Raw genomic sequence first — 11,581 nt, forward strand, 5'->3', positions numbered from 1 at the left:
CCAAAGCACAGCAAACGAAACATCACATCTCAAGAGGCGAATTGGAGTTAATTTGCATGTTTTCTAGGTTTCCATGTTCGAGTTAGCTGTAGTTTCGAGCAAATTGGGAGTTGGTCTACGTGTCCAACTGGGTTGAGACACCAAGTCGTTTTGGTTTGTCTCTCTGTTGGTACACATGCGTCTATATATTGTACAGTTATACGCAGCCACAAATCGTACCGGCGGCAGACAACACGGTCGATCAATCAGCGAAGATGTCGTGCCTGCCTCAGGAGCTGATCCTGGTCCGGCTGCCCGCCAAGTCGCTGCTGCGGCTACGCTGCGTCTGCAAGGCCTGGCGCGACACCATCTCCGGCGCCGACCCCTCATTCTCTCAGGAGCACCTCTACCGACTTCATCAGCAAGTCAGGAAGCCCTGCAGCCTGCTCATCGCACCACGTATCAGAAGCGAAAGGATCAAAGGGAAGATCGCCACCCCAGGACTTTACCTGTGGGAGGAGAGCCGGCAGGGCGTCGCGACCCTCTTGCACGACACCTCCTCGTTCACCGATGAGGAGGCCAAGACAAGACATGGGTTCGGCCACTGCGACGGGCTCGTGCTCCTGCCCGCCGAGGATACCGTGTGTGTGCTCAACCCAGCCACAAGCCGAATCATCGAGCTCCCTTGGAGCCCCAACAACGTTGCACCACGCCGGCACTTGGTGGCACAAGGACACCAAGCATTCGGCTTCGGGCGTGACCATCGCTCCAACGCCTACAAGGTCGCCCGCTTCTTCTACCATGAAACTCGTGCCATGGGTAGCCATGGGATGGAGGTGTTCACTATCGGAAAGGACCAATACTGGCGTGAGACGGCTGCACAACCACCGTACCCGTTTCTAGCAGGATGGATTGCGACCTTCCTCAAGGGTTCCCTGATTTGGACAGTTGACCAGTACTCACTTATGTATGAATGTAATCCCTCGCTTCTACCTCATCATGCAAGTATGACGTGCTTTGTCCGGTTTAGTCTTGAAGATGAATCATTCAGCATCATGACGGGTCCTCCATGGTTTGAAGCGGGCGACTATTTAGAATCCAGATTAGCTAAGTTGAACGGTGAGCTAGCCATCCATCATCTAGGGCCCAACTATGAATCTGTTGAGATATGGATGTGCAATGATGCGGAAAGCAACAACCCGCCACGGTGGGAGCAGCACCATGTTTTCAACTTCCAGGCTTATGTTCGTCTGATAGCTACATTCAACGATGAGATAGTGTACCAAGACGGATCATCGTATCTCTGGCGTCAAACTCATCAAGGAAATAAATTTATGGTTTGCATGACTGACTTGAAGTATCGTAACCCCGACATGGGCACACTTGTTGAATACTCATGGGGGACCATTAAGGACTTTGATGTAATCTTTTTCATTCCTACCCTAGTTCAAATATAGTTAGCTGGCTTATTGCTAACTATGTAATCAGCAAGGACAATCACTGGTATTTTAACCAAATATAGTTGTTTGCACATAGTAGATTTTATATGAACTTTGACATGGTTTTTAGGGCTTACATGATGAGAAGCTTTAGTTAACTATGTCACTTTAATGGTTTTTGCAGAAGTATTATGTTATTTGTCAGAAACACGCTTCTGTTCGAAAAGAAGAGGCGCGCGCACACACACACACACCTAATGGAAGATCGGGTGTTTTGCTTCTTCTTTTTTACAATCCATGGATTTTAAATGTTATTAAATTGTTTGAGTTTGAACATGAAAATTTCAATTATATCCATACGAAGGTCAAATTGAAAAGGAGCTCATATGTACAAACATAAGAGAAATATAAGAGAGAATTAATATAAGGTAATAAGTTTTTAAGGAATCGGACATGGTAGTACACTCCAAAACCTCTAAAACCCTTTGGAGGTTGCCACATAAGATTTGCTATCTTTGAAGGTGTTGCATAACCCCAAATGCCTCTTTCTTAAATCTACCAAGGCCCATAGCCCTAACAAACAAGCGGCTTCCCAAACTGATTCCTCCAGAATTGATTCTATTAAATGAACTACGGGCCATCCAAAGTCAGAATCACTGAAATCGCTAATTCCCGAGCTTCTTTGTTGCTTCCCGCACTCACTTGACATTTTTACAGATTTTTACCATTTCTCAAACCGTTCATCCCTCTCCTACCCTCATCCCCTCCCTCATTTTTCGCATCTGGTTATGGCGAGGCACACATACCCTACCCCCGCAGGCACCCATGGCAGCTGGATCTAAATTCCTCCACCTCTCTGACCTCTGTGCATCATCCTCCCTGACGGAACCTCATGCGCCCCCTACCGTCCCGAGGTCGACCAGTGACGCCCCAAGCACACCACTCCCTGCTCTAGCCATGCCCTCAACATGCTCCATTCTCGAGCCCGATCTACTGCTCTCCACCGCCTCCCTCATTTCCATGTTGGTCCATCAACTAGAGGGTCTAGACATCATTGCTCTACTGTCGTGGTTGAGAAGTTGCCATGTTATTTGTCGTTCTTTTCTCTTCTCTGATGGACATTTGTTCATATCATGTGTGTTTTCTCCCTGTGAGAATGTGTATGTATGTATGTATGTATGTATGTATGTATTGGAAGATTTGTGAACTGTTCAATGAGTGTGATTAGTTCTGCAAGTTCCATGGTTGACCAACACATTCAGGGCGTTGCAGATATTTCACAATACTTCTGATATTCTAAAAGCAAGGTAAACAATGGTAAACTTCTGATTCTGAAAATTTGTAGCCACCGCTGGAATCGAAGCCACAATTGATTCTTGGGAATCTGTCGCCCAAACAAATGGGGCCTAAAGGGGCTACCAGAGCCAAAAGACTCGTCATTAGGAACTCCTCGGGCAACACACATAACCGATACTTTCCGTTGCCATCATTCTGAATTTCAACTTTCATACTCCAAGAAAAGAATTACTAACATATTGTTTTTCAATAAAGTAGCCCTAAAACCAGACTTGCCATTACCATGTTTCCACATTTAAGTCCAAGAAAAGAAGAAACACTTATTTTGTAGAAAATGATCAATGGCCAAATAGCAGATTGTTAGAATAAATCCGAGGCATACCGTCAATCATCCGAGGATCAAGCAATCACACGAGCACGAGACCGAGATTTGTTAATGAGGTTCACCGATATGGCTACATCCCCGGGGCCTGACTACGAGCGCTCCTTCCCATGACACCATCACAATACCGCACACCGGCCACCCTGGCGCCGGCACACGCCGCCGGCACCCCCTTGCGCGTCTGTGCTATTATGTTGGCATAGGTTACATCGTGTGTCTACCCCCGCTATATATGAGAGGCTAGGATACAAGTGTCCTACTAGGACACGACTCCACATCCTATGTAAACACGATACAACTACAAGTCCAACTGTAACCTACCTTGTATACTATATTCGACACAACTCTAACAAACTCCACCTTGGTGAATATTCTCCACCACCTTGAATTTGTCAATGCGTCAAACTTCCATGTACATTGGACTTGAGTTTATCCCATGAGAACCGCTGCTACTCCAAAGACTCCATATGACTCCACCTGCAACTTGTAGTCTCTTCTTTTCTTGAACACAGTCAACACTCGAGCAAAATTAAGTTCCACATTACTCTAGTTTGCGCTCCCAACTTTCAAAGTATCAGTCCAACGCCATCACACACTAATCACTGACCTGCGTGAAAGTGAACAACTCACATATTGGGTGTCACACATAAGAGTTACCTGAACTCAACATCACCACCCCTTTCTTGACCGCCTGTCTGAAACGTGAAGGAATTTCACCGTTGCTTGTAGTCATCTCGAGTCAAATTCGCAGTTGTCTCACCACATGTATGACCACCAGAGCCCTGGCCCGTCTCCATGTCCCGTGCGCGTCGCACGCCTCGCCGCTATTACCGCGTCGAGCCTCCGCTGTCCCGGTCGAGTCTCAAGGGTCGCGAACCCACACCACTCAACCCCACTGCAGAGTACCATCGACCATCACCGACCGATGACGGGTTTCACGCTTCCATCAGACCACTGGGCTCCAGTCCGAGTTACGTGTCACTCGCTTTTCCCTTTTGCTGAATAGGCTTCGATTTCTGGATCCTTACACCGTAGCCCCTCAATCCAGCTCCACCTTCAATATGACTCCATGGTAGACGATCAGTCCACCCTCGCGCCCCGTCGACTTCAAGCTCCGTGTGTACATCACCTTGAATCAATCCCGCGCCATAGTCTTGTCGAAGCCACACAAGCCCTCGGGGCCTGCGCCACGTGTTTCCACGCCCCAGAAGTCGGTCACCATCAGCATCATGCTCCTCCTATGTCGCCGTCGCCGATCCCGCACCGTCTTCTGTACCAACCGACTTGCGTCGATCCGTCAGACTATCTAGTTCGACCCAGCCGAACTTGTCCGGCTGCATGACACGCTCGAGGCTCCCAAATCGTCTTTCAAGAATTTCCATCCAACACATGATAATTCCATCTTAGTTGCCATGACTTCCTGCAACGCCTTCAATCATCTCTGTTGTGCCAACAAATTTTTCACCCTTGTCTGCCATAACCCAAGGTTTTTAGTTGCGTGAACTTCTCCACCTCAAACTTGATACCCGTTGGCGCCATGGTCCTTTGTATGGCTGGCCCTATGAAAAATTATCCGAGCTTTCCACACAATGCCCAAGTACACAAACTGAATCTCCATGTACTAATAGCAAAACCAAAAGATATAAAATCTTTGGCCTTCACGTGGTGGCTCCCTTGCACAAAACTTCCAACGCTAGCTTTGCCTTGCCATGACCTTCTGCTTTCCGATGTATGTGTATCCTTGGATGGATTCTCTCACAAATCTGATCCGCTGCCTTGCCTCGTCTCTCGTACGTGAGTACGTCTTGCATGCACCAGCGTTTAAATTGCACCTGCACGTATTCGCCACGGAGACAAGGTCCCGTCGGGACTCGGTCCCTTTTTTTCCAAAACAAAACTCTGTCAGGTTGCTCTCGCCTGCTGTACCCGACCTATACGTGACTCCGCCGCCTGAGCCGTGCGGCTTTCCGCCACCTGGGCCGCTGGGTTTCCGCAGCCATCGATCGGTCGATTTGCTGCCTGCCTGCCCATGCGCGGTGCGCCGCCGCTGCTGCCTGTACGCTCGCCCAATCGATCCGCGATCGCCGCACGTCTAGCCGTCGCACATGTATCTTCCGTCGAGAACTTTGCCTACTTCCAGTTGCTTCGCCGAAGATTACAACCGACCAACTCTGCTTTAGCTCGCCACTCACCAACGTCCTTCGTCGCGCATCACGACCGCATCATGCAGATTTCTATCGATATTCTTCCTCCTCTAGATCAATTCTCGCTGCCTTCGAACAACCTAACTCATGATACCATTTGTTAGAATAAATCCGAGGCATACCGTCGATCATCCGAGGATCAAGCAATCACACGAGCACGACACCGAGATTTGTTAACGAGGTTCACCGATATGGCTACATCCCCGGGGCCTGACTACGGGCGCTCCTCCCCATGACACCATCACAATACCGCACACCGGCTACCCGGGCGCCGGCACACGCCGCCGGCTCCCCCTTGCGCGTCTGTGCTATTATGTTGGCATAGGTTACATCGTGTGTCTACCCCCGTTATATATGAGAGGCTAGGATACAAGTGTCCTACTAGGACACGACTCCACATCCTATGTAAACACGATATAACTACAAGTCCAACTGTAACCTACCTTGTACACTATATTCGACACAACTCTAACAGATTTCCTTCACAAAGAACTCAAATCATTTCTGTGGTGAGAAACAATAACTTACATCAAATGTCGGTGTCAACTTGCCCCGACACCAACACGGGCCTGAATCGACAAAGAAGTCCTCACTGGGAAAATCCTGAGCGCAAACCGCAGGACATGCAAGACATTCTCACCTTCTTACCAAAAATAATGCAAATTAATTGAACTTTCAACCACAAGAAATCAACAAAATATTGGAAATGCAGTACGTAGGGCTTCTCGGTATATGGATCACTAGCTGCTAGGATTGAGCTCTGTAAAATCACATGGAGAAGTTAGTCACAGAAAAATTAATCTTTGCCTTCATGACCACAAACATTGCAAATAAACTGAACATTCAAAAAACAAAAGAACGGTGAAAATATTGCAAATGCCGTGGGTAGACCTTCTAGGTACATGGATCGCTATCTGCTAGGACAAGCCCTATGTATGTTCTATAGAATCATATATAGAAATTAATCACAACAAAATGGTATCTCCAAGGCTATTACCACAACTGCTGTGCTCGGTGCTCGGTGGCTCGGCGCGTCATTGACTGTCGCTCTAAGGAGGGGGCTGCTCGAGTTCCAGGTTGGGCCAGATAACGGGTTCACCTTCGAGCACGTTCAGTGGACCAAGGTTGGTGGGTTCATTTTCAAGGCCGACCGCCACGGACCTGCTGTGGTATGCACGAGCGGATGGGATCGATGTCTTACTCCATGACAGAGTGGCCAAGATCCTGTTCATCAATATCGTCAGAGGTCAGAGCCAACAACGGACTTGCTGTTTCTGTGATTGTTATTTTTATTGTACGGTCTGGTGACATACTGACTTGGTATGACGATACCAAAACACTGAATTTATTCCCCGAACTTTCGATTATTTGGAGCCAGCACGACGTCGTGTTCCATGACTTAGACACACAGCGCTACCTTAACAACGCGCGCCACGGGAACGACAAGATCATCCTATTGCTGGGCACCATGGGCAGCCCGCAGCTGCTGATGCTAGACAAGTGAGTCTACGTCGGCCACACAATTTATATAAAACTTGTATGTTAGCCCGACGCAATTGCTCGGGCTGGTGCCATAACCACTTTGTAAACATATATAAATTTTACCCTCCCCTTTCCACAACTTAATTTTCTTTCAAGGTTTTTGTTCAAATGCCTAAACAAAGAAATCACTACCAACCTTCATGAAATACGGACGAAAACCTATACATAACCAAAAGAAACAATCTTTGTTTAATCATTCTTTATATTCTTATATATCTCAAACTACCGTTTTAGCTAATAGTTTTTCTTACAATATCTTTGCTCTCTAGCCAATATACTCATTCCCACCACAAAAGTGCAGAGAAAGTTTTTTTTAGGAATTTCCATATATAGTTGGTCAATATCCATATATTTTTATGACTAAGAAAACAGCATCACGAGATCCGACGTGGCAACCACCAATCCTACTCCTGTACCATAGTCGTCATATGGCATGCATGATTGCTGCGTCTTGTTAGAGACAAGACTACAACCCACTGCAGTATTAACAGATCAATATCATCATTTTCAGGTTCATCTGCTGTTGGATTAGTTGGCTATAATTCAGGAAGAGAAGTTCCAGCCAGACTTCCTGGGATAGTTGGCTGGGATAGATGCACTTCTATAGAGAGGAGGTGTCCTGTATCCTATAGGTTGTGGCACAAAGGCACGTGGTGAGGCTTGCTGCTGCCACCATGTCGAGAATTGCGGCAGTGTCGTATATATGTCGAAGATGGTTGGAGGATAAGAACGGCTCACATCAAGTTCGAATATTAAATATTTCCTCCCGCTAAAAAAAATATATTAAATATTTCATCTAGCCGTGCCACGCCACTCTGCTAGTATGTTGGAAAAGGCCGATTCAGCATAGGTGAGCAAGGCATAGATAAAACCGAGGATATGGGTCAGAGCACCATAAACTTACGAGGAACATTCCTTGGTAGGTGCGCAAAGAACAGAAAGTGAGCTTTTTGGCGTACAAAGGGACACCAGGCATTCGGCCGTCAGTCTCAGCGTCCGATGAAATTTAGGCGACGGCCAGACAGGACACTGTTGGAATTCTGCCCACAGGATCGATCACATCAAATCACGATGAACACGCACACGCAAAACTTTTGCCAAAGGCACGTGTCATGCCTCTCTTCTCTTTTTATTTTCTCCTTTTTCTCTAGCACCAGTACAAATCTCACGTATACTACCTGCATATATATATGCAGCAACCGGACAGGTGCTACCGACCTCAACATCTCTAACTATGCTTGGACTCCTAATCTAATCTAATTACAACTAGGACTCTACCTCCCAGCGTACATTAGAACACATCCAGACTCCTAGCCGAACTCAGATTCACTACTAGCACGTAGACAACTACTACTTACAAGACTCTAACTCGTAAGCTAACAAACTCAAGATTACTCTAACATTCTCTTCCTAATCTTGACTTCATGTCTTCTATGCTTCTTTGGTTTTTGTCGCGTTGACGATTGACCCTTTGTCGACTCATCCGCTCGCACCACGACAAGTTAAATTGATAGGCTTCATCGACTGCAACAATCTCTCCTCAATTTCAACTTGGCAAATTTACAGACCACCTCAAATATGCCTTGGACTACCCAGCCTCGCCAGTAACATGTGGAAAACTCCACCCGGTGGACTACACCATCCACCCTAGCGAGATACATGCCGACTTCTTGCGGATCACACCACCCTGTGCACTACACCATGCACTCCAGCCTCATGTAGAGACATGACCTCATTGAAGAGACTCACCTTCACTGGTTTACTGCCCCCACATATTTGAACTTGATCCTCTCGTCGAGACACATAGACGACCTGGGCTTCATCTTCAACGCCTCCTCACAAAGACAAATACTTGGACATGACGACGACGACCGACTGACCGACTGACTGTGCTAACCCGCACAACTCCTTGACTCTAACTCCGAGATGACGATCTTGACGACTTTTCGGCACCGCATCATCGCACCACCGCTCCCGTCAACGATCTCCATCCGCCGCCTTGCCGACGACATCCCGCAGTCTTCGTCCATGTCGCTCCGCCGAACGACAATCTCCCGATCCTCCTCATCGCTGCAGCACCCAGCGACAACATTGCCCGCCGCTCCTCGTCGCTGCACCACCCAGCGACCATATCGCCCGCTCTTCCTCGTCGCTGCACCACCCAGCGACCATATCGCCCGCCCCGAGGCGCTAGTCGGGTCACAACCCCGGGGCAAGCGTGGCTTCAAATCGACCTAGCTCAGATACCAATTGTTGAAATTCTGCCCAGAGGATCGATCACATCAAATCACGATGAACACGCACACGCAAAACTTTTGCCAAAGGCACGTGTCGTGCCTCTCTTCTCTTTTTATTTTCTCCTTTTTCTCTAGCACCAGTACAAATCTCACGTATACTACCTGCATATATATATGCAGCAACCGGACAGGTGCTACCAACCTCAACATCTCTAACTATGCTTGGACTCCTAATCTAATCTAATTACAACTAGGACTCTACCTCCCAGCGTACATTAGAACACATCCAGACTCCTAGCCGAACTCAGATTCACTACTAGCACGTAGACAACTACTACGTACAAGACTCTAACTCGTAAGCTAACAAACTCAAGATTACTCTTAACAGACACGCCGACGACCTAGCTCACAAGCACACAGCTGGCGGCAGCTACTTATTGGCGGCCATTGCCTTTGTTGCGCCAGCAGACCTCGCCGTTGCCTCTCCCCAATCACCTTCTAATGGATCTTCGTCGGGCCGTGGCACGTCCCCGTCGTCGCCGGCAAAAGGTATAGCTCCAATCCCCTTTCGTGATTTTGTGCTCCATATGGACGATTTCGACTTGATATTGGCCGGCGATTATAAGAGCATCTCCAGCCGTTCAGCCCCCCAGGGCGCTGAAAAAGAGCGGCCTGGAGGCGAACCGGCGTTAGATCGGCCCCTGGGGGCGACCTAGCTCCCAGCCACGCCCCCAGGCGCCGCCCCCAACCCGTGGCAAATTCAAACGTAGTCATTTCGGCTCACAAAATAGACCCCACAAATCCAGCGATCATGCGGCCACAGTTCGGCGATCGAATGGAAAGTTCGGCGTAGAAAAGAGAAAGGACACGCGTGCAGCGCATCAGACGGCGGGGTCGGCCTCCGGCGTCGGCGGAGTCGGCGTGCGCGGGCTTCACGGTATCGTGCGCGGGCTTGGCGGGGTCGGAGCTTCTTCTGTGCTGGGCGGCGTCGGCGTGGCTTCTATACTGCGGTGAGTCGTGGAGGCATCATCGCTCGGGCTTTGCGGCGGCGGCTGCGTGGGCGTGGGAGTTGGCGGCGCCATCGACGGCAGCTGATTCAGGATGAGGCCACGCTCGGCCAAGTACCATGCCCTGACCGCCTCGTCGTTGCTCTGAAGCATGTTCGCCCCGCCCAGCAGGAAAGCCAGGTCGGTGTTCCTCTTCTTCGCGGCGACGTTGGTCCGGAGTAGGTCGAGCTTGACGGCGCTGCTCGTCATCAACGCCGACCACCGTGCCTCGTTCTTCTCTTCACGCAGGACGGCCCGGGCCTGCGCTTCAGCGAGGCAATGCTCGATGGACTCCTGCACTCGCGTGGTAGCCACGTCGGCGTGTTTCCCCTTCTTGGCCCCTTTGTTGCCGTCTGGCCGCCCCTCTGACGCGTCCGGCGTTGGCGCGTCCGGCTTGTAGGTCTCCTTGGCCTTGTCGAGGGTACGCCGGACTTCCGCCCACTTCTCGCACTTGTCAATGCGCTTGTAAACATGGAGATACTTGAATTCCTGGTCGGCGTTTCCCTAGCGATACAAGGCGAACATCCGCACCAGCTGCACGGAGGAACAAACAGTTGGCGGGCGCACACGACAAAGAGAAGCGGGAGACCGCGTGCCATATCTGATCCTCAACGTTGGCGCCGCTCTCCGGGCGAGCTGCGACCTCCTCGACGACCCCATGCCATTTGTTGCACGCCGCCTGGATGAGCCCCCAATGGTTCGCCATTGCCTTCGCCCCACGCTGCATGTAGACGCCTTTGAAGTAGGGATCGACGAGCTTGCGCTCGTCGAACTCGGCCTTGATGCGCTCCCAGTATGTCTCGATGCTCTGGTTCGTGCCGGTGGTCGGGTCGAGGCAGACAACTTTCCACGCTTCGGCGAGGCATTCCTGCTCCTTGGACGCCCACTTGATGCGCGGCTCGCCGTTCCTGGCCCCTTCTTCTTCTTGCGCCTGCTCGCCGAAACAGGCGCCGGCTCCTCCTCCTCCTCCTCCTCCTCCTCCTGCTGCTGCTGCTCCTCCGGCTCCTCCGGCTTATTATATTGCTTGAGTTTATCCCTCTACATCATGTCATCATACTTATGGCGTTACTCTGTTCTTATGAACTTAATACTCTAGATGCATGTTGGATAGCGGTCGATGTGTGGAGTAATAGTAGTAGATAGAGGCAGGAGTCGGTCTACTTGACACAAACGTGATGCCTATATTCATAATCATTGCTTTGGATATCGTCGTAACTTTGTGCTTCTCTATCAATTGCTAGACAGTAATTTGTTTACCCACCGTATGTTTTCTTTCAAGAGAAGCCTCTAGTGAAACCTATGGTCCTGGGGTCTGTTTTCCATCATATATTTTCAGATCTATAAACCAAAAAAACCAAAAATGCATTGCTGCAATTTATTTAGATTTACTTTACACTAGCGCAGAACCAGGCTATAGCACCGGTTCGTAAGGCCATTTAGTGTCGGTTCTGTAAAC

The 11,581-nt window shown here is 49.3% G+C and overlaps 1 protein-coding gene across 1 annotated transcript; it reads left to right on the plus strand.

Annotated features, from left to right (window-relative positions):
• The first annotated feature begins 254 nt into the window (after window positions 1-254).
• Window positions 255-6,804, plus strand: LOC119284295 (putative F-box protein At2g02030). The gene is made up of 3 exons (XM_037563479.1): window positions 255-1,400; window positions 6,290-6,469; window positions 6,679-6,804. Exons 1-3 carry the CDS (start codon window positions 255-257, stop codon window positions 6,802-6,804), a joined length of 1,452 nt encoding a protein of 483 aa, XP_037419376.1.
• The last annotated feature ends 4,777 nt before the right edge of the window (window positions 6,805-11,581 follow it).

The sequence above is a fragment of the Triticum dicoccoides genome, chromosome 4A (genome assembly GCF_002162155.2).
Source record: "Triticum dicoccoides isolate Atlit2015 ecotype Zavitan chromosome 4A, WEW_v2.0, whole genome shotgun sequence".
Taxonomy (NCBI): domain Eukaryota; kingdom Viridiplantae; phylum Streptophyta; class Magnoliopsida; order Poales; family Poaceae; genus Triticum; species Triticum dicoccoides.